Here is a 23,316-nt window from a genome sequence, read left to right on the forward strand (position 1 = left end):
AAAAAATCCACAATTGGTTCTGTGGACACTTAGTGACATAGAGTGTACTAAGGGCAACACTGTCCAGGTTTGAGCATTTTCATCCCACGGTGGAGTCTGATTATCCAGTGTTCGATGATTGTGGCAGGGAAGGAAGTGGGAATGAAGATCAAAAACCCTAATAGGACAGAGTTGTGCCTAGCATCCTCTTTGGGCTTGTTGGAAGTTCACTCTCCCGGTATGGCATGGGGCAACTGGACAAGGCCTCTCTTTGCTTTACACACACAGGTGAAGTGCTGACAGCAGCCAAGCCCACCGCAGAGCCTGCTACACTTCCTGTGACAACTACTCCAGCAGGTCAGTTGGCATTTGCTCTACAGGGACTAGAGGAAGGGCACCGTGTACCAAACACTGGGCTGGCCCCTTCCCAGACCCGATGCCATGCCAAGGGCTGACCACAGCCTTGGGAGGACTCCTTGCCTGCATAGGAGCAGAGCCAGGAACTGACATTAGTGTTTGACTGTGACCTTCAAGTTGGATTGGTGTTTGAACCTTGGTCTTTCTGAAGTTGAGATAAGGGGACGTCCCAATTACTGGAGATGCTTCTGTTTGTCCCCACTGACAGGTGATGGATTATTTGCAGCCATAGTCACATCAGAGCCCGCAGCCCTGCTTTCCACACCTATCCCACTGGCAGGTAAGTCCTTGGGAAAATGGGGGAAAGAGGAATGTTTGTGGAACAACCAAAATGTGATAAAACAGAGGATCAGATGTGTTCATAGAACTGACAGTTCATTGAACGCTCACAACAATCTACCAGGGTTATTCTCCTCACAACTCTCATTGTTTCGTGAAATGAGACACAGAAAGGATCATTTCCTAGCATCGTCCATCTACACCATGATGATGTTAAGATCTGGGCACGTATCAGCCTAACTCTAAACCTACGTGACTACTAGCCTTTTGGGTCAAGGGACAGTATGTCCAAAACTGCCTCTGCACTACTGGGAAGACAACATTCTCACAAGTCTAATTGCTGTGGTGGAGGTACATTAAGACCATAGCCAGGAAACTGGGGACTCAACTGTAGGTCATGACTTACTCTGTAGTTTTTAGTACAAAATTCCTAATGGGAAATCTTTCAAATTTATATTTTCCGGTGTGACAGTTAGGCAAAATGTATCCCGTTAGTGTACCTAGCACTCTGTATCAGGAATGAGCCCCGATCTGTTCCTTCCTTCCCCACCCTGGTGGACTTGCCTGCACATCTGTGTTACAAAGAGGAAAACCCCATTGTGCCATTTTGGCATCTGAAGATTGGTGTAGCCTTTCTGATGTCTTCTAAAAGGGCATCATGCAGCAGTTATACATGACCTCCTCTGTTTCAGACCCCGGCTTGAGCTGCTTCTTGACATCCCTGGGGTCCTTAGGCACTTTTGCCTTCAGGGACCCCTTTCTCCATAAATATATATACATTTAGTTATATTTTATGACTGCATTGGTATTAAGACAAGTGGAAAGCAGACTAGATTGTAGTCCTCTTTTTCTCCTAATTTTAAGAGAAATTAAGGTATTTTGGGGGCCTTTAAAAGTCACCTGGGCCCAGGCAGTGTGCCCACCACATCTGATGGTTGAGTCTGTTTACTCCTCTGGGTTGTTCTGAATAACTAGCATGTCTCAGTCCACACCATCACCCCCCAAGGCCATTTGGGGGAGAGGGAGGATGTGACACTTTTGCCCACCATAAGGCTGTTTCAAATCAGAGGTGGGGGTAGATTTTGACTTACTTTACAGCTTGGGGGGCGGGGCATGGAGAATTGATTAACTGTGGTGAGAGCTGTTCCAAGGCCACATCCTCAGAGTTGGGATCTCAGGAAGCCAGGCTGCCTGTTAGCAGCGATGGCTCATAGCAAGTCGGTCCATTTTTGGACCAAAGTAGCTCACTAGAGCCTTGCTGAAAAGAGAGGTTCATCTTTTAGGGAACAGTGCACACAGTTCCTGGTGGGACTCAGTTAAGAATAGTAGGTAGGGGAGCCTGAGTGGCTCAGTTGGTTAAGCCTCCGACTCTTGGTTTCTGCTCAGGTCACGATCTCATGGTGCTTGGATGGAGCCCTGCATCAGGCTCTGCGCTCAGCGTAGAGTCTGCCAGAGATTCTTGTTGCCTCCCCCTCTGCTCCTCCCCTCGCTTACTTGCTCTCTCTCTAAATAAATAAAATCTTAAAATATATATATAGTAGGTAATAGCCACACTTTGGTGTTTCCATGCTTTTCCAGCATGATGGCAGGAGTGGGAGGCAGGGGAGGGTGTCCACTGAGCAAATATTGACAGCCCAGGAGAACTAGGACTTGTAGGGGAGCTTGACTTACAACCTCTTTGCAGGCTTCCTTACCTTACCTTCTGAGCATACTCTCCTTGTGATTATGCTAACAGTGCACATTTTCACTGCAATTTCACTCACATGTATATGCTAACTGATCACAAAAGAACCTGTATATTAGAGAAATATTACTACTTATATTATTTGTATTATTTTGTTTTGTATTGTATTGTGCTGTATTTTGTCTCTACTCCTGCTTTGTAAGCTAGAGAACCTCATACAGTGAAAAACAGACCATGAAACTCTTTAAGAAATCCAACAAGGCAGTGAATTCTGCTTTTTATCTCTTCCGTATAGGGAACTGGGACGTGTTGAAGATCACTGAGGGCTTAACAGAGAAACCCACCATTTTTTGTAGAACATTCTAGAATGCAGAATGTCAATATCATAGCCAGGGCAACAAATAAAATGACTGTCAGAATTGCAGACCCTTTCCCAGACAGAAATAACCTCACAGATTATTTCTCCTTTATTAAAAATTTCATCTGCAGGGCGACTGGGTGGCTTAGTTGGTTGAGTGTCTGCCTTGGGCTCAGGTCATGATCTCAGGGTCCTGGGATTAAGCCCCACATTATGCTCCCTGCTCATCGAAAAGCCTGCTTCTCCCTCTGCCTCTGTTGCTCCCCCTGCTGTGCTCTTTCATGTGCTCTCTCTCTCAAATAAATAAAATCTTTAAAAAAAAATTCTTTTGCGAAGAGCACCATGAGGAAGCAAAATAGTATCTATTTTCTGTATCTAACTGAAATGAAGGACTTTTTCTTCCTTCTTACCTTGCTGAAATCTTTCTCCTAGGCAGCAGTGAGGAGCTATTTGAATCTCTCTGTTAGCAGTGGGGGAAAAGAACAAGTCTGAGTAACTCCACACTTACAATAAGAATCAGAAAACAAAAGAAAATAAGTTGATAGAAGGAACGGGGCATATATGTTTTACATCTACAGAAACAGATCTTCATCTCTAATAAATTAAAATTTATTATAAAAATTCCATCAGATGAAAAACCATTACGGCTTAATAAATTCTTACATTACATGGGCAGCAACCCCCTCCAAAAATATAATATCTTTCTTTTAAGTATAAGAAATCATTTTCTTTTCTTTTTACTCAGTTGCTTCTGGCTTGGTGTTTTGGTATTTCCATTTTTACCTTAACTACTGAATTATTACCTCTAGGTCAGCCTACACTTAGATGTATAGTAATAGAATTTTTAGAATATAGGTTGGTACGTTATATCCTGCATATATTTTCATGATTAAATGTTTCAAAATAAAATGCATCTTATTACTAAAGACAAGAACAGGGGAAAAAAAGAGAATTAGTCATTATTTCTAAGAAAAATTTTACTTTGATTATGTTATTAGGATATGTCAGTGTTTCCTAAAATGCACTGTGTGGAGTCTGAATTCTGGATAGTAACACTGACACAGATCCAAACCAGAGTTCTGATTCTGAAGATCAGAAGCTTCTGTTGAACTGATGGGATGAGTTTTCACTTTCATTGTAGTTTTAACTCAGTACATCTAAGGATTTTACTCTGAGAATTAACTTGAGGATTTCCAAAAGGGGTTATGTATCCACCATTTTCCCCAATGATCTGACCAGGGAATAGTTTTATTTTTCAGAAGGCAGCTCTTAAGACTAGTATTTGGCCTAAAATATATTAGGGAAAAGTTGAGTTCTAAATTACTGAATCCCTACATGTGCTACTATGAATAACTCTAAACAAATTTGGGTGAAAAAATATTTGCCTTCTAGACTATTAAAACAGAAGCACGTTTGTAAAATGAGGCCCAGGTAATGCTGCAATATAACCGGGCTCTTTCCTCCTTCCCTCCCTCCCTCCCTCCCTCCTTTCTTCCTCCCTCCCCACTCCCCTCGCTCCCTACCCACCTCACCCTCCCTCTGTCCCTCCCTCCTTCTCTCCATCATGGTGTTCTGTGCACATGCATTAACAATTACACAATCCTAACAGGCTTACTGTCACGTGGCCTTCCTTCTCCAACTCCACCCACTACCTTGGTTCTATACCGACAAAATATTAATCTAATTCTTTTGGGAGTTCTCTCCAGTTTTTGTTTAAATCTCACTAAGATTTCTTGCAAGGACTGTGGAACCAAATTTCCTAATTTTAAATACCGGTTCCCCCGAACTGTGTGATCTTGGGGACATTACTCAACTGCTTTGTGCCTTAGTTTCCTTGCCCACAATATGGGCATAATAATAGGATATATTAGTATATAATACATCCATGAGTGTGTGTATAGGCATGTATAAACACACTATTATCTATATATACACATCTACATACATTCATAGATACATAGATGTGGTTTGAGGACCATGGTGGAGGTTAAAGGAGCTGGTCAGTTACTTAGTACTGGGCGCTAGGAAGTCAACATTAATGTTAGCCTTATCATAACTGTCATCATCACTGTTGCCATTAAATATTTGCTTTTTGCTAAGGTGAGAGAGAGAACTGGCCTAAAGAAATTTACACACGTTGAGAGTGGCTTTCAGACGTCAGCAAGTCCATGAGGCCTGGCCTTTCTCCCAGGGTGGTGGCCAGGTCCCAGGAGTGAGTCCCTGGAGGAGACAGAGCACAAGTGCATGGCATTTCTCTCACCCTGGCTCAAAAATGTTTAGTGTCACTTGTGCCGTACACCATTGGTCAAGAAAGTTGCAAAGGCCCAACCAGGTTTGAAGGGATGATGCAGAAAGTTATCCTTGGAGACCCGGGATCAAGTCCCACATCAGGCTCCCTGCATGGAGCCTGCTACTCCCTCTGCCTGTGTCTCTGCCTCTCCCTCTCTCTCTCTCTCTCTCTGTGTGTCTCATGAATAAATAAATAAAATCTAAAAAAAAAAAAAAAGAAAAAAAAGAAAAAGAAAAAAGAAAGTCCTCCTTGGGACATGGGACTGTCAAAATTCCAGAAGGGTTTGAGGAACTAGAGATATTTTGTAGACATCTTTCAAAAATGCAATTGACCATGATCCCCTTTGTTTACCAGCACCTCGCTCCTACATTGGTTGACATCCTATTCCTCCAAACACATCACCCACGAGGTTCCTCTGGGGTGAGTCTGCTCACTTCTGGCAGGTAGCCACCGTCGCCTAGCCCACAACAGCCCAAGTTAATGTTCTGCAAACATCCTCTCAACCCCACTCTGACTGTTTAGTTTCTAAAAAGAATGTGCTGAAATTCTCCATCGGCTCTTACTATCCACCTCATCTTCTCTGTATTTTCAGATAACAACATTTTCATGCCTTTTGCATGCTTGGGGAAGGAGAGGAGATGAACTTATAAATCAAATCATGTTGCAGTTGAAGTCCTCACAGGTTTCCATCCTATGTGAACTTGCACTTCCCTTCATTCCTGTCTGGGGCCAGCCCTCTTCTATCATGATCAACCTGCAGCAAAGGTCTTCATGTTTCAAAGCCAGACCTTCATGAAATGATCTCCCAAAGTAGAGGATGTGTCCATCACTGATAACACTATTAGATTCCTAGAGATATTCCTCATTATTTTCCCTGAGAGTGCAATGTGTGTGGTTTCTCCATCGTTTCACTGGTTGTAAATCCTGAGTGGCGAACTCTGACCAGTTTTGTACCTAATAGGCATTAGGTGAACATTCTATGGCTAAAAGTACAACCATGCTGGCTGCAAAGAAATCTCTCTAGTGCTAAAAAGAGTGTTCTGTAATATCCAGATCACACCAGCCTGGGCAACTTCCACAGTTGAGAAGACTCTTGTCAGCTGTCCACCAAGGGATGGTCATCATAGGGCCCCCATCCATATGACCCTCAGGTCAAGGGTACCCTGAGTTCTTTTGCTGTAGGTGGGATGGGAGGGACATGTGTACAGCTGAGAACCAGGACCTCTGGCTTTCCCCTCTAGAAGCCCGATGCTGCTGTTTCCTGGGATCTTCTAGCCCCTTCAGGCACTTCCAGGAAGAAAAAATTGCAGCCTTGATGTGCTAAGACCCTAGAGTTCTCTATCTGCCCAGCGCAGAGGAACTATGACATCAGTAGTCCATCAGACCACTGTAAAAGGATCAATGCAAAATGCTGACACAAAGGTCAATCTCAGAATTTCCCATTGTTCTGTGTCTCCCCAGGAGCCTCTATGGCTGTGAGGCTGGCGAATGGCACAGGAAGGTGCTCAGGCCGAGTGGAGGTTCTCATCCAGGGCACGTGGGGGACCGTGTGTGATGACCTCTGGGACCTGGCCGAGGCCACAGTCGTGTGCCGCCAGCTGCAGTGTGGCCAGGCCAGGGAGGCCCCCACGGGTGCCCACTTTGGGGCAGGCTCTGGGAAGATTATGCTGGATGACGTGCAGTGTGTCGGCAGTGAGAGTCACTTGGGGCAGTGTGTGCACAAGGGTGAGGCCGGGCACAACTGCGGGCACCTGGAGGATGCCGGCGTCATCTGTGCAGGTGAGAGGCTGTCAGTCCCCATCTGGGGACTCTCTCCTCCCTATCTCCCCATGTCTCATTCCTCCACCCACACAAGATAGTACAGCCTAGAAATGTCAGTGGATTGAGGCAAGCAACTGGTGTTGTCTACGTCCCTTCAAAGTTATGTACCAGCCTGCCCCCCTTGACTGCAAAGATCATTGAGTATGGCTCATGACGGTTGATCCAGGCTCAGAAGTGGCCTCTTTGGTTTGAAAATTCAGGCTGAACTTCAATTCAGCCAAATCAGAGTATTTGGCATAAAAACCCAAATTCTTGCATTTGTGAAAAAAAAAAAAAGAATAAAAACAAGTTCAGGGTCAAAACAATAAATTCTTGTATTGTATTTAACTGGCTGCATCTGAGAAAGAGCTGACCTTTGGTCACGAAACAGCTTTCCAGTTCACACAGTTCCCATCACTCAAATCCCTTATTTGTTTTATTCTCATGGTCCTTGGAAACTTCTGAGTTTGAGTTTGTGACCCCTGGGTGATGGGCCAAATTTGTCAGCTGATGTTTCCGGCTCTTCACATCTAACTAGGCCTGGTGACCTTCCCAAACCTATGTGTCCCACTAGTTGACTCTCTGCACCACATAATCTTTCCCAATTTTGCCCCACTGGCAGCTGGAATAGTGTCCCTGCAAATGACAGGCCCTGCCAGGCTGTACCTGGCCCGTCCTGAGCCACACCCCTCAACGCCTAAGGCCCTGGGGAGACACCGCCTTCTGAAGCTCCCCTGGGACACTCAGCATTTGCTACCTGGTCTCATGTCTCAAATCCCCAGGAAATACTAAGACCCTCAAAGGCAGGGTCTCTGCCTCTCTGTGCTTCCCAACGCTCCCTAAAACTAGGGCGTTCCCAATAAACAGTCACTAAATTAGACGTGATAACAGGCATGATCTCTCTTTACATTGACAGGTGCTGATTCCACAGCTGCTTTGCCTACAGGTAGAACCTGTGTTACACTTGGCATCATCTACTAGACCTGGCGGGATGTGAGAAAGATCATGAGGTTTAGAGGCAGATCCTGATTTGATTCCCAGCTTCACGTATTCACTCACCTGTTCATTCAGCGGATATTGACTGAGTGTCCACTGCATGTTCCTCTGTGCCAATAACCACTGGGGCCAACAGCAATGATCAAACTCCCCCCACCCCACCCTGCCCAACTCTCTCCTTTCACAGGGCCTGCACCTTAATGGGAGGGGGCAGACATGGCATATGATCACCCTCAATTATGTGACCTCAGCCAGGTTATATCATCTCTTGCTCCCATTTCATCTCGATTTCTCTTCCCAAGAGTAGGAATAATGTAGAGAATTGAATGTAACAGCGCCCAAAGACTCCTGGGACCTGAGAAGCACTCACACAGCTCCTTCTTTTGGTCTAATGTGGACTAAGAGAGGCTGTGTGGAGACGTGCAAAGGGCCCTGAGCTGAAGGAATCTGATCCGGGCTGGTGTCTCTCCAGATAAACAACCTTGGCTCTCCCTCTCCAAATCATTAGAACAGGCACATTAGATTCCATGCTCCCTAAAATTCTATGCCTTTGATGTTCCATGAGTCACACAGAGAGGATAAGCAGCCACGTGGATTGGCTGAATGAGGTGTATATCACTGTGGAAAGCCAGAGGCTGTCTTCGAAGGACAGAGATGTAGATCTTGTACTAGAAATTGAGGGATGCTTTCCCACCTAACATTTTATCATGAGGATTTTCAAATACGCAACAGTTTGAAGGATTTGACAATGAGCTGCTACCTACCTAGATCCCATGCTAAATTTATCAGTCCATCTATCATCCCTTTACTCATCCAACAACTTATCATATTTTTATTAATGTTTGATTTATGTACCTAAGACTCACTCATTTTCAGGTCCAATTTGATGGATTTTGGTAATTGTGTTGCCACCGTATAATCACCCCCGTAGTTAAGATATAAAACAGTTCCCTTACCCTCAAAGGTTTCCTCATGCATTTTGGGGTTGATGCTCTCCTCCCTCCCGCACCCTCCACTTCCATGATCTGCTGTGTGAATTTCCTTGCTTTGTTCAGGTGACATCATGACACACCTGGGGAGAGGGCAGCAAAGAGAGAGATGATGACCGACCAAAGGCCTCTCCTACAGCAGGCCACATGGAGCAAATTGTCCATGAGCTTTGCTTTTCTGATGGCCACATAGTGCATGTTCATTTGTCAATGAGTAATAATACCGTGCTCTGTCCTAAATGAAGATCTTGGAGCTATGAGAGCACTGGCTTTGGAAAGTAGTGTCATGGTTATTCCTGGTCAATCCTGGGAGGAGGCAGGTGATCCCTTGAAGCAACTGTATCTTCTCCAGATTTTCTGACTGCTCCCCAATGACTATCCTTCCTTTTAACTCACCAATAGCCTATAAGACCCTGCTTCCCACATCCTTGGTGATATCAGCAGCTCAACACCCACCTTCTTCTGTACCTCCAGGTAAGCCTGTTTCTTGTTATGTCTTCTGAACAACTTTGTTCACTCAATAATGAATGAGTGAATGAATATGTGTCACTAAGGATATATAATGTCACCAGGGTTGTATGTAGCAATAAATAGAGCCAACCCTCAAATAGGCTAAGTCCATGGGGGGAGGAACCCGTTACAAAGAAGTGTGGTGAATGCTCTGATGGGGGAGCTCAGGGTGCTATAGGTGCCCAGAAGAGGGTCTCCATCCAGATCTGAGGGATCTGGGAGGGACCTGAAGGGTGAGGGAGCCATGGATTATTCCAGGCAGGGGAGAAACCAGACAGACTCCCTGTGGGCTACAGGGTGGGAGACATTAACATGTGTTCCAAATTAGGACATAGGGCTGGTCAGTAAGCATACAGAATTAGAGAACAGTGAGGTGGCTCTTTGAGAAGATTTTCTACGGTGAGCAGGGATTAGTAATATTTCAGGATTTTTGGCCTTGTGTTAGGTTTTTTTTTTTCTTTTATGAATTGGATCTTGTCTGAGGTCAGATAAGATGGGAGTAAAAGATTGGACCCATGAGTCTCTTAATCTAGCTGTACAGTCAAAAGATTCAGGGAGGAGACAGAGGAACCATTATGACCGCCTGGCGTCTGAGCAGCTCTGGTACAATTGTGCCTGGCGTGTGCCATAGCTCCTGGCCATTGGCCGTGGCTTTGGGGGGATGGCGATTACCAAAGGCGCCATTGTTGGTTCTGAGAGGTCCAATCACCTGAATCCACACTCCACATCTTTCTTTTTAATTTTTTTATGTTAACATTTTTTAATATATCTGTCCAATCTCTCTTCTTGGCATCCAATTTTTTTATTGAGGTATAATGGACATATAACATTATATTAGTTTCAGGACTACGACATAATGATTCCATATTTGTATATATTTCAAAAATGATCACCACAAAAAAATAACCTAACTAAGAAGAGGGTATGGATAAACAGGGGTATAAATTATCTTTTGTCATGTAAAGCCATCCCAAGACACAGAGGCTTAAGATGACTACCATCTATCCTTGCTTACTAGTCTAGGGGCCAGCTGGGTAGTCCTGCCGCTCTGGGATCGGCTTGGCTGGTCTTGGCTGACTCTGCTGGGCTTGCTCATGCATCTGTGGCTAGCAGGCAGGTCAGCTAAAGGCTGTCTGGCCTAGGATGGCCTCCCTCACATGTCTTACAGTTCCATAGCTGTTATCTGAGGAGACAGAATGATGAGGTCATGCTCTTTCCTCACCCACAGACCAGCTCAAGCTTCTTCATGTCATTCCCTCAGTGTTCCCATAGAATGAACCGAAACCTCTCAAACCTCTTGAGGTCTCAGCTCCCCATGAGTGCACCATTACTTCTGCCACATTCTACCATCCAAAGCAAGTCATAGGCTACCCACTTAGAATCAAGGAGTAGGAAAATAAGCTCAACGTCCTGATAGGCAGAGCAGCCACGTCACACTGTAAAGAGTGAAGATGTTAGGAAGAGAAGCGCTGTGATCATTCTTGTAAGCACTGTACCCCGGGCAAGCAGTCTTAAATAGAGTGTGGATAAGGAAGACATTACTTCTTAAAGCTGACATTTCTGGAGAATGGCATGGGAGCTCACATGATGCATGAAGGGTGTGAATAGCAAAGTCATGGAAAATAAGAAAACATAGGTGGGTAGCAGGTAGTCTAGTCATCGAAAGGCAGAGTGAGTGGCCATCACCCCTTGACGCACGGTTCTTCCCCAGGAGGCTGGGCCCCTGTGCGGCTGGTAGGTAGCCACGGGAGGTGCGCTGGCCGCGTGGAGCTCTTCTATCAGGGAGTCTGGGGGACCGTGTGTGATGACCTCTGGGACCTGCCAGAAGCAAACATCATCTGCAGGCAGCTGGGATGTGGCTGGGCCATTTCAGCCCCGGGTGAGGCCCATTTCGGGGAAGGCTCTGGGAACATCCTCCTTGACAATGTGCACTGCAGGGGAGATGAACAGCACCTGGAGGAGTGCTCCCACATCGGCTGGTTTTCCCACAACTGTGGACACACAGAAGATGCCGGTGTGATCTGTTCAGGTAAAGCCCTGCTCCCCTCCCAGGCAGAGTCCAGCCTTGGCTCTTTCTGGGAGAAGACCTTTCAAAAGACAGTAGAAATCTAGCTATTGAAAAGGAACCAGTATGTTATTTGCTCACAGCAGATATTTTAATCCCTCATGCTTACAGATGCTGAATACTCAACAGTCTCACTCTCAGGTAAGGAAGACAATATTTACATATGCGGTTTCTCAAAACCTTGGGGAAGAAGTTCTGCTGGAAGTTGGATGTGTCATCCTCTGGGCCAGTGGAGTGACTGAGACATGTGGAATCACCTGTCTGTCCAGTGGGAGAAATGGATAGTACCTTAAAATTGGTTTGACCCAGCTTCACTTTTAACTTCTCTCCTATTTTACACACAAGAAGCAGATTACAAATTTCTCAGACTTTTGTATAGCACTTTCAGTTTGTCAGCTCTGAGGGTTACAAGGCCATGGCAATGATATGGGTAGGGGGTGGTTAAAACATAAGAGGTGGTTAAGGACACTTCCTGCCCCAGGGCAGATTGCCAGTGGGCTGGACCTGGCCAAAGTCAAGGTGACCCAATTCCATTCCCACCCTCTCCCTTGTTCCTGGTGCCTACAGAGCCTCTTTTGCTGTTCTTTCCCCCACATGCTCTCAATGCCAGCATCCAGAGTTTTCCATGCCTCTCTCCTTCATCAAACCATTAGGTTCCCTGAGACCCTACCCTTGGCTGGCTTTTGGTCAGAAAGTGAGTTATGAATAAAGCTGAGTAGAAAAGGTCTGATATAGCTTCAGGCAATACCCTCCTGGGTTGTCAACTCTAGTAAGTGGGAATGGATTAGTCCCAGGGAAAGGACTCCAGTGGGAGGTTCTGGGCCAGGTGTCTCTGGTAGGAGATATTCAGGGGGCATGAAGGAGGATCCACAGCATCCTTAGGTCCTGGATCCCCATCTCTGAGGAGCACCAGGTCAAAGGAAGGGGTCAGCTGGTGCCTCTTCCTATTCTTACCTCAAAGTCTCATAGCTCTCAGCCCTTGGGTCACTGGAATTTGCTACAGATGCCAGAATTTCGTGTCTTTAGTGTTCTCAAACCCCCAAATTTAAAATATCTCACTTGCGTATATGACAAGATGATAATTTATCGAAATCTAGGAAGGACCTAGATCAGTGCTTCTTCAACCCCACACATTAACTTCCCCTACATACTCTGGCTTTGCCCCCAGAGATGACTCAGCAGTTCTGGGAGGGGGGGCCCCCACACTGTATTTGTTATAAGCTCCCCAGGGAATCATGTTCAGCTCACGGGGAACTCAGTGCCAGCTGACGAGCCATATGTCCTTTGTGTGTTTGACAGATCGCCCATTGGATGTCATAGCACCAAAAATGGCTGCAGGTGAGACTCTGGTGTCTCTGGTTGCTCTGACCACCATCTTCTAGCTCAAGCCCTGAAGTTATTCTCCAAGGAAGTTGAGCAATATACTACTGCCCTGTCTGGATCATCCCCTTGAACCCATGTTCTAAGTGAATAGTCCAGTAATGAAGGCAGATAAATTCATGGTTCCAGTTCATTTCTAGGTAGTCAAAGAAGGCAGTCCAAATAATCAAGTGGTGCCAGCCTGCTTGGTCTCCAGCATGAACCCTCCATGTGAAGGACAGGCATGTGGCTCTTAACACAGCCGTGTCACCAGGGCACTCCCCAAGAGCATCATTTCAGATGGCCGCTGCCATAATAACCATGTTATTCCTCTCCACGCTTTTCCCTTCTCTGACAATCTCTGTCTTCCTTGTTCATCCCTTCCTTGCATCTTCCATTCCCCCCCCCCACCTCCCATATTTGCCTGTATCTTGGGCTTCCAGAAGCTCCACTAAACTTTTCTTAGCACCACTTGGAGATAAAGGGCTAAAATAATACTGATGGCTGGAGAGCCTGGCTGGTCCTTCTACGGAAGAGCCACAAGTGGATGACTGGAGCCAATCAAGTGTAGGTCTGATTCTCACACAGCCAGAGAGTCTGATGGAGAAAGCCATTGCCACAGGTGTTACCTTTAATTTTGTACTGAATAGTGGACAGATAGACAAGTAGATAGGAAAACAAATGGACAGGTGGTAAACAGGCAGATAAATGATGTCAGGGTTGGAGGGGTAAATGATTCAGGGCAAGTTCTCTCCACTTAGTGGTGGATTTTTAATAGTGTAATTTTAACACATTGTAACTGATGGCAGATGGAACATTGCCATCTTCATACATAGAGGCTTCACATAGACTCACCTTTCTTGGGAAAATGAAGCCATTTACTCATTACTACTGGTGACCTGATGAAAATCAAAGCTACAGAACCCACCACTAGCGAGTAACAACCAGAAACAAAGATTCTGGGTGAAACTGGATAGCTGGTCTGCTCAGGATGGCCATGTCAGAGGTAGAACTCTCAAAACAAGTGAGAGATGTTCAGAATTCAGACACTTTCATGCCCTGATTTCCTAAGTATGCAAGACTTTTTAGACTGGTATATGCCTCTGATATGTCCTAAGACGTACCCACAAGGTAATGATCAAGGAGACCTTTTGGGGGAAGGAGAAAGTGTGAATTACAAAATTAGTGATCTGAACAATGAAAAAACTAAAATTGTAAAATATCTTTCTGCTTTTAGAAAAATCTAAGTGTGGCAGAGTTATTACCAACTCATCTGGAGCGATTAGGAATCCCCCGCGGAATGAAATGCATGACAACATAACCTGCGTGTGGCAAATCAAGGCGAATGCATCTGATCATATACTGCTGGCATTTCCGTATCTTAAGTAAGTCACAAAGACATGACTTAAATACACTGTGTAGTGTAGAGCTCCAAGCATTTTCCCATGTTTGATTCTCATAAGCAAAAGGGTCCTTCACACTCTTTTTGATTCTGACTTTTGAAATAATTGTAGACACACAAGAAATTAGAAAAATAAAATATAGAGTTCTACGTACCCTTCTCCCAGCTTCCCGCAATGGTGGCATCTTCTATAACTGTAGGGCAATAACAAACCAGGAAGTAATGCAATAATGCACGAGGCCTCAGACCTTATGCTGTTTTCACCATTTTCCACATCCACGTGTGTGTGTGTGTGTGTGTGTGTGTGTGTGTGAAAGAGAGAGAGAGAGGGAGAGAGAGAGAGAGAGAGAGATTGAGAGAGAGAGAGAGAGAGAGATTGAGAGAGAGAATACATTTCAGTCTCTAGTTAAAGATGCAGATTCCAGGGGAACCCCCAGACCTAGTAAATCAAGAAATTTTAGGTTTTAATATTGTAAATACTCAAGGTTGATGTCATTCACAAACGGATGTCTTATGGAAGTTAACTCCCAGGAGCAACCTAAATTATTTATTACTTTCGAATCAAAAGATGACAGAGTGGATGGCTCATCAGGCCGAGGCGTGGGGATGGTCTTCTGACTCTAACACTAAGGGCATCTGGACAAAACCCCAGAACAAAGAATGAGAGCTGACAAATCAGATGACTTGCTCAAAGCAAGCTGGGTGGCACGCTTCCCTCGAGGCAGGCTGGCTGCGGAATTTGTAAATAGGTCATCTGGAGCCTGGAGCCATGTCTTGTAGGGAGGCTGGTGTCTGGCCTGGTCTGGCCTGGGCTTCCAGGTCCCTGATGTCTCAGGCCTCAGCAGGGGTGCACCTGGTGCTTCCGCCTCTTCCCTCTTCCAGTTAAGATCCCAGCCCCTCCAGAAAAAGTGGGATAAAAGGAATCCATGCTATGTTTAAATGACTGACAGGCTTTTAATCTGTGCCCAGCTTCACTGTCATGAAAGAAAGGGTCTGCCTCACAGCATACTTCTAAGACCCGCTAATGGGGTGGCTAAGAGGCAGCCCCTGGTCTTTGCTTCCCTAGCCTGGACTGCACCAATGAATATTTTGAAATCCTGGACGGCCCTCCATCCTCAGCAAAGTCCCTGGGGAAGACCTGCTCCGGGTCCTACCTCACCTACTCGTCCTCCTCCAGCTCAATGACCCTTGTGTACTTCCGAAGCTTCAACAACATAGGGAAAAACTTCATTGCTTATTATTATTCTGCACCCAAAGGTAAGGATGGTGGTTAAAAGCAGGGGCTTTGGAGCTTCAGCTAGACTGCCTGCCTTGGGGCCAGTTAGAACCCCTTCACTTACTCTGTGACCTTGGACAACAGACCGGATCTCTCTGGGCCTCAAGCCACTCCCTGTATAATGGGGATAAGAGAAGCTTCCCTCATAGGCTTACCCAAAATGATATAAGCAAAGCCCTTGCACAGAGCTAACACATTATGTGCTCAATATCTGGCAGAGTCACCACAGGCTTGGTTTCCCATAAACACCTCATTCCAGTCTGCCCATTAGGGTTCTACTTCTGGAGTTACCCCGAATCTAGTACTAGGTGGGTGTTTTAGGACCTGCAGAAGAGGGTGTAGTCCCAGCCTAGGAGGGGCTCGTGCACAACCTAGACGGAGCTCAAAACAAACCCATGTGATGCAATTAGTAGACACATAAAATATACCAAATGAAGGCAAACAAATAGAATAGACCAGAATATACTAAGTTGACACATGCATGCATCTCAGCAGAAGACATTAGAAAAGAGAACCACATGGGCTATAAGCACGAAGGAAACATAGGAGGAAGCAGCCTTAGATTTGTCTTTAAGCCTGGCCAGGCTGTGAGTCAAGAAATAGGGAGGGGGCACAGCAGGTGAAGAAGCAGTGTGAGCGCAGAGATGGGGTGTGTAGGGCGTGTGGTGAGAAGGCAGAAGCTAAGCCAGGGATTTCTGATGAAGCACGAGTACTCAAGGCTGGGTAATCACAACTACAGTGATCAAAACTGCAAGAAACATTTACTCAATGCCTATTTTATGCCAGGCAACCCTGTAAGCACTTACATGTATTATCTCCCTTCATCTTCACACAAACCCATGCTTCTTCCCCCTTAACGGATGGGGAAACTGAGGCAAGAGAGGTTCAGTACTTGTCCCATAGTGACCCAGGCATAGGTCCTGCACTATTTACCTCTAAGAGAAAAGAGGCTGTCTCATGGACCTCATGAGCAGTTCTAGCATCTGCCTTGGCCGAGATGTTGTTCAGACCAGTCTCCCGCCCTGTTAGCGAGTGCCAGGGCGACTCAGTGAGCATGCTCAGTGTCGCAAAGTGGATCAGAGAAAGTCACTGTCACTGTGATTGCACAGGTACTGACGAGGCTCCCTTGTCATTGCAGAGGCCGGTTCCCGGATCCCACATCTAATCAGTGAGTCACGTTTAACGTTGCTACTTTATCTCCATTCCTCGTTCGTGTGTCTTCCTCTGTCCCCCCCACCTAGTGCTTGGAGTGTCATAGTTTGATCTCGGTCTCATCTATTTCCTAATTTCCCACATCGGTTCAGCTAGATGAGAGGTTCTTTCTGCACACGTTTTGCACCAGCATGATGCGTACTCACAGTGGAACCAAGTTACACATACCAACAGTTGAGTCTCTGTACCTTGATAATTGCCAATTTGATTTCTTAATTCCTCAATTTTATCAAAACCAGTGAGATACACCTAATCAAGCATCCCACACTTGGGGAAAATTAACAAAATAGAAGCATGTGGAAGAGATATTTTTTTCCTTAGAAGGGCATCATGGGTGTTGGCATTTTGGCACAGAATGGCACAATTTAAGTGTCATTGTATTTCCAGTGACTGGACAGAAGGGATTATTTCTGTTGGATCCCACACTTCTGAGAACAACAAGACCACGTATAAACAGAGTTTAATTTGAGAGTTCATTTATTATAAAGATGCTAGGGAGAATGAGTCAACCAGAACCTTGGCGTTTAAGGGATACGGCTGTCCTGACCCTGTTTATCTGAAGGATGTCATCTTGTATTCACAGCAATCCCAACAGCAACACCCAAGACAGTGACAGCAAGACCAGGTAAGCCCTGGGACCCATTCATTCATTTACCAGCTATCCTTTCCTTTAGGTACCTGCATTTGTACCTGCTTTGGGGACAGGAACTAGACCAACTGAAAGTAGTTCATCAATTGGGAAAATGGGTCAATTGACTATGCAAATTTTTAGGACCATCCAAAACTCTTGGGATCCTTTGGCTCTAGCATCCCAGGGTGAGCAAAGTTTTTTTTTTTTTTTTTTTGTTTTTTTGGTATTTTTCAGAGTCTTCCAAGTATTCCAAGTGCTTTCTAGTGGGGTCCTAGCTTTATTTTATTTTATTTTTATTTTTTTTGACCAATTCTGCACATAGCTAACCTATATCTGCATCACTAACAGGCTTTTTCAAAGTGAATGGAGCATCAAGGCCATTCCAGAGGCAGTCAGATGGAAGAGCAGAGAAAAATAGTGAACTTTGGAATCAGGAGAGCTAAGCTTAGATCTGTTACTTCCCAGATGTCGGATTTGGGGTGATTCATTTCACTTCTCCAACTTTCAGTCTTCTTATGGATAAACTGGTATACTGGTACTCTTCTGCTTGCCTTCCAACTTATTACAAACGTGAAGATGAACACACACCTGTACACACACAAAAGCACTACACAAAGCCACAAATCACTGTGAATATCATTTATGTTTTTCTGCATTTAGCCAAAATAGATCGGCACATACGTCTGACCCAATAGATATTCAGTTAACGAATGTTTTAGGCTAAATGTTATTTTGACAATCTTAATTACATATTAGCCTCCAGCTGGGAGGTTGACTAGTTGACTGACTCTTTTATCAAGTTCTCCATCCCAAATAGTAGTGTTGGGGTGGAGAGCTCACCCAACTCATGGGAAATGTGCAGTGTCCCTTGAGAGCAATGATCACTGGGTCTCTACCTGCAGGGGACTGGCCAGAGCTGCGGCTGGTGGACGGCTCAGGTCGATGCTCAGGACGCGTCGAGGTCCTCCACCAGGGAGCCTGGGGTACCGTATGTGATGACCTCTGGGACCTGAATGAAGCCGAGGTCGTGTGCCGACAGCTGGGGTGTGGACGAGCCGTGTCTGCCCTGGGGAAGGCCCACTTTGGCCCGGGCTCTGGAAACATCTTCCTGGACAACCTGCAGTGCTCTGGGGTAGAGCGCTACTTGGGCCAGTGTGCCCACTCGGGCTGGTCGGAACACAACTGTGGCCACCATGAGGATGCCAGCGTCATCTGCTCAGGTAGCCTCTCCTCCTTCAGATGCTCATTGCCAGTCCCACCGTCTTCAAGACTACTCTACTAGAATTCAGGGTTGTCCAGGGACAAAGACGGGGCCCTCAAACATGTGGCATTCCATTTTTGCTTTATCTCTTCTAATGTGGTCAAAAATACAAGATTTTAACTGCTAACCTCCCAGAATAAAACCTTCCAATTTTCTAATTTGGTAGTAAGGTTGACCAAAGAAAGGTAGGCATGCTTTACTGCAAACTGACACGTGCAAAGAACATGTTTAATAAAGGAACCTTGAAGGAGTTTATCCAAGGTCTTTCATTTAGGGGCAGTGAGGAGATGTCAGAGCTGGACAGACTTGAGTCTGGATCCCAGAGCCGATGCTAACACTCAGACTGCATTTGGGCGACTCTTAAACTCCTAGAGCCTCAGTTGCCCTGGAAAACTAGAGACTGATCGCTCTCTTGCTGAAAGGATACAAACTCTTTTGTAAAGCACTTGCAGACACCTGACAAAGGGGCTGTATGTTTGGTCATTTTTAGTACCATCTTCCTCACTCAATACCCCAAGGAAATCAGTAAAGTAAAATGGCTCATTTTTTTTCTTTTGATTTTATTTACTTATTCATGAGAGACACAGAGAGGCAGAGACATAGGCAGAGGGAGAAGCAGGCTCCATGCAGGGATCCTGATGAGGGACTCCATCCCAGGACCCCGAGATCACACCCTGAGCCGAAGGCAGACACTCAACCACTGAGCCACCCAGGCACCCCAAATGGCTCATTTTAACCGTCTTATGACATTACAATTTTTTCAGATACTCTGGATTTATCCATGTACAAAAATTAGCAAAGGGTAAGGTACTCACCTCTGGAACGTCTATTAATAACTCTTTCCGATCAGAAGCCTTTGGGTAAACTGACAGCCTAGTCCCTGGTGTGATTGGAAAGGTTACTAACTATAACTCAAAGTGGTGCTTGTGACCTGGAGTCACCCAAGTGAGAAGAAGCTCGGTTAGATGGCTCTTTAACCTGGGGTGATACTTAGAGGTCTTCCTCTCTCTGTTTGCTTTGTGGCGTCTCATTAGACGTGGCGTGTCTGATCTTGTCGCCGCAGCCTCTTGGGACGCGTGTTATTCTCATTCCCATGCTCTGGGGGATGGTTGTCTACCTCTGAGCTGCCCCCAAGGACTGCCACAAAATCAGCAGTTCAAGTCATGTACCCTACATGTGCCCTTCATCATGGATGGTTTCCTGCCGGTGCAGGTGCAGGCCAACAGCCAGAGAGCGGCGCTCGTTTACACCCATGGGTGAATCTGGGCCTCCCAGCGCTATGTTATTTAGCAGGACTAATCCTTCCCATATGGGATTAATAAACATTTGCAAGGATGTAATTAAGACCTTTGTTTTCAGTTGTCGAAGGCAGGATTTCTGGAACATACTGATGTATTTATTCTTCCTATAAACAGATGCTGAAGAATCACTCATTAATAGTCCAGGTAGGTCACACTCTATCTTGATGGGACTCAAATATCGGCTCTCCCTGATTTTTCCGTGGACTCTTTCTTTTCTTCTAGCTGTTAAGTTCACTCTCTGTCTGAACTGTGGAGGTTTTTACACCACTGGGATGCCGATGGAAGGATTACTCTTGATTTTTCCACATGTAGTGATGACTCTGTGTGTGTGTGTGTGTGTGTGTCCATATTTTTTAGAGATGTAGACATGAGGAAATGGCATTCCAGGGTCTTTTTCCATATGCTTTTCTCTCTCCCCACCTCCTCCCGGGCCCACTCCTCACTGTTTTAAGAGGATTCCGCCCAGGTGCCCCCTTTACCTGGCCATAACACAGCACCTGTTCTTCCCCTTCACTGCTTGGAATAACGCATTGTCCCAGGATCTGCATTTGATTAAAGGATGCTAGGCACCCTGAAGGCAGGAACCATATCTCGTTGGTCTCCAGCAGTATCATCAGTGCCTAACAGGAAAGACAATCAATAAATTCCTCTGTAGTGAGATTGAACGGCTGGAGACCCCACAACCTGCAGCTCAGGAACACACGAGAAACATGAAGAACAGGCCCCAGGGCTCAAGCCCAGGCATGTCCCTCCGCAAACTCCTAGTCCTGCTGCCTCTGAGGCCTGGTGCTGGTGCGCCCCAGGAGGGTCATTTGGGGACTCACACACTCACCCTGTCTCTGTCTGCAGGGGACTGGCCGGAGCTGCGGCTGGTGGGAGGCTCAGGTCGATGCTCAGGACGCGTCGAGGTCCTCTACCAGGGGGTCTGGGGCACCGTGTGTGATGACCTCTGGGACCGACACGAAGCCGAGGTCGTGTGCCGACAGCTGGGGTGTGGACGAGCCGTGTCTGCCCTGGGGAAGGCCCACTTTGGCCCGGGCTCTGGAAACATCTTCCTGGACAACCTGCAGTGCTTGGGGATGGAGCACTACCTGGGCCAGTGTGCCCACTCGGGCTGGTCAGAGCACAACTGCGACCACCACGAAGATGCCAGCGTCATCTGCTCAGGTAGCCTCTTCCCTCTTGGACAATAATTTCTAATATTGTGATTGAAGACATTTTGAAAGTATTCATCCCACATGGAATGTATCCATCTGCCCATTCACTCCTTCTTTCATAAAACAGTCCTTGAGCATCTGCTCTGCACCAAGCCTGGGACACACACACCCACCCTTGGGTAGCACGAGGTTGCACACAGGAGATCTTGCAGGTTCATGTACACCAGCACCGCCCGAGGCATTGCAATGTGGAATCCAGGGCCCTGGCCCCAGAGACCACGACTAACTAGCTTGGGCAGGGCTGCTGGAATCTGCATTCTCATGAGTAGTCTGGGTGATTCAGCAAAAGAGGGGCCATGAGTAATCCTGTACTGCCTGCCGTGGGGCAGAGATGACACTGCTGCTGTGCCCTGCCCCCAAGCCCAGGGACCCTGAAAGAGGAGGGCAGAGGAGGGCTGAGTCCTTTCTCCTCACTCCCCACCTGCCCCCTCTCCCCTCCATCTGCCACCTGCACCCTCGTTACCTGGCCCCCTCCGTGCTTTGGGTTCACTAAACAGTATTCACCTATTGCCTTTCTTTATGCACTCAGATGCAGAAGAACTGCCTCCTCCCACACCTCAAGGTATGTCCACATTTCATTCTAGTGCAGACAACTTTCTAATAATAGTATCAAAAATATTTGTGGATGCTAAGAAATAGGCATTGTTTTGCAAGTACTTTTCCAGGTAGGTAAACAGAGACAAAAAAAAGTGAGTAATGCACCCAGGGCTAGCCAGTGGATTTGCACCCACGCTTGTCAGTGCTCCTGGCCATCAGGCTCATTTACCACATCCTTCCATTGGCCCCGGCTGTACAAAGACAAGGCAAAATTAGCACAAAAAAAATGGGGAGACATTTCACTCAGATTATCGCTAATCCTGCAAAAGGGTACCCAGAGCTTGTCTGGAGAGTAGAAGACTGCTGCACTCACATGCCCTGTGCTTGGAGTAGACGGTTAGTCGGCTCAGCCAGAGTCCTCTTTGTCTCCAGGTGGTCTCGATCACTTCACTCGATCTCTCCAGCAAGCTAATCAGGCTTCTTACAGGGTGGTTCAGGGGGCCACGAGCAAGCCAGTATTCCCAGAGACAGAAGTGGAAGCTTCCAGTCTCTTAAGGCAAAGCGTCACTTCCGTCATATTCTGTTGGTCAAAACAGAGGCCACCCAGGTTTGAGCGAGAAGACCTAGATCCCACTTCATGACAGGAGGCATATCCAAGAATGTATGCCCTTCTTCAATGTGCCGCAGGACAGCAGAAATATTCACTTAGAACCTTCAGACCTTTCTTAGTTGGCACTAAGTACACTGACATTTCAGAGAAAACCTTTTACATTTCACAAACTTGTAGATGAAACTTTGTATTTTTCTCCTGGATGTCAGCATTATCTCCCTTTTCTTTTTCCTTCTAGGTCTTTCCACAGCTTCTCAGGATCATAAAACAGGTAGTCACTTGTTTTAAATTGAGAATGTAACTCCACAGTTACAGATGCTGCAGAGGCTAGGTAGTTTGCTCAGGACGTGGCACAAAGACACTGGCACAGCATGGGTGAAGGGCTACTTGTCTACTACCCATGCCAGGCTTGTCTTGGCCCCTTCCATGAGAACACCATGGGAGTCAGGACCCCAGCCCATGGAGCCCCTCGGTCCCCACTGTAACCTCACCAAGGGGCATCCATTTGCACTGCTAAGGCCTGTAAATACTGACTTTTTAACCAATGGGGCAGGTTGGGAAGGGGGTATGTGGATCTGCCCAAGTCAGAGTAGATGGGAGGGTGACAAGAGACTTGAAGAGAATGTGGCTCGTCTGACCAGTGGTGCCCAGCCTGCCTTCTCTGGGTACAGTCCTGTAGGGGGCATCCATGATGGGCACCAGCTCATGTACAGAGGTTTCAAGAAATCCAGTCCCAGAGTTTTCATGTCTGTCTGACCTGGCCCAGTTGTAACTACAGCACAAGCAACAGGATAGCTCTGAGATGACTGGGCGCGCCCCTACTTCCCGCCGTCTGTCACAGGGATGACCAAGAATCTTGGAATTCTGGGAGCATGACAATTTAGGCAGGCAAAGACAGAAAGGAGAAAATTAAACAACTTGGTAATTTAGGGACCAGGTCAACAACTCATGTTACATTTTCAAATTTCCTCTAAAATAATTTGATGATTTTAAGATTTGCACTTTTTTGTGTGGCGTGCTGCTTTAGGTGTATGTGTATATATGCATGTGTATGATGTATATGGATAGGACATAAAAATATAATGAAGAATTGGATTTCACTTGTGTGACTCTCATAAATCCAAAGACCTGTAAGTTCCAGTC

At 46.2% G+C, this 23,316-nt stretch overlaps 1 protein-coding gene across 6 annotated transcripts in view; it reads left to right on the forward strand.

The window, feature by feature from the left end:
- Positions 1–578: 578 nt before the first annotated feature.
- Positions 579–23,316, forward strand: part of LOC129523439 (deleted in malignant brain tumors 1 protein-like) — a 66,163-nt gene continuing 43,425 nt past the window's right edge. For 5 of the 6 annotated variants that reach the window (XM_055346367.1, XM_055346370.1, XM_055346372.1 and 2 more), the window contains exons 1-16: positions 579–676; positions 6,469–6,786; positions 7,724–7,753; positions 9,195–9,266; positions 11,014–11,331; positions 11,479–11,508; positions 12,667–12,705; positions 13,964–14,111; positions 15,195–15,385; positions 16,543–16,572; positions 17,200–17,241; positions 18,150–18,467; positions 19,924–19,953; positions 20,659–20,976; positions 21,556–21,588; positions 22,412–22,444. In XM_055346367.1, coding sequence (XP_055202342.1) covers positions 6,477–6,786; positions 7,724–7,753; positions 9,195–9,266; positions 11,014–11,331; positions 11,479–11,508; positions 12,667–12,705; positions 13,964–14,111; positions 15,195–15,385; positions 16,543–16,572; positions 17,200–17,241; positions 18,150–18,467; positions 19,924–19,953; positions 20,659–20,976; positions 21,556–21,588; positions 22,412–22,444 — 1,942 coding nt within the window. In that variant the 5' untranslated portion in view covers positions 579–676; positions 6,469–6,476. The remainder of the gene's footprint in view (positions 677–6,468; positions 6,787–7,723; positions 7,754–9,194; positions 9,267–11,013; positions 11,332–11,478; positions 11,509–12,666; positions 12,706–13,963; positions 14,112–15,194; positions 15,386–16,542; positions 16,573–17,199; positions 17,242–18,149; positions 18,468–19,923; positions 19,954–20,658; positions 20,977–21,555; positions 21,589–22,411; positions 22,445–23,316) is intronic. The other variant, XM_055346369.1, reaches the window with a different exon arrangement.

The sequence above is a fragment of the Nyctereutes procyonoides genome, unplaced genomic scaffold (genome assembly GCF_905146905.1).
Source record: "Nyctereutes procyonoides isolate TBG_1078 unplaced genomic scaffold, NYPRO_anot_genome, whole genome shotgun sequence".
NCBI classification, from domain to species: domain Eukaryota; kingdom Metazoa; phylum Chordata; class Mammalia; order Carnivora; family Canidae; genus Nyctereutes; species Nyctereutes procyonoides.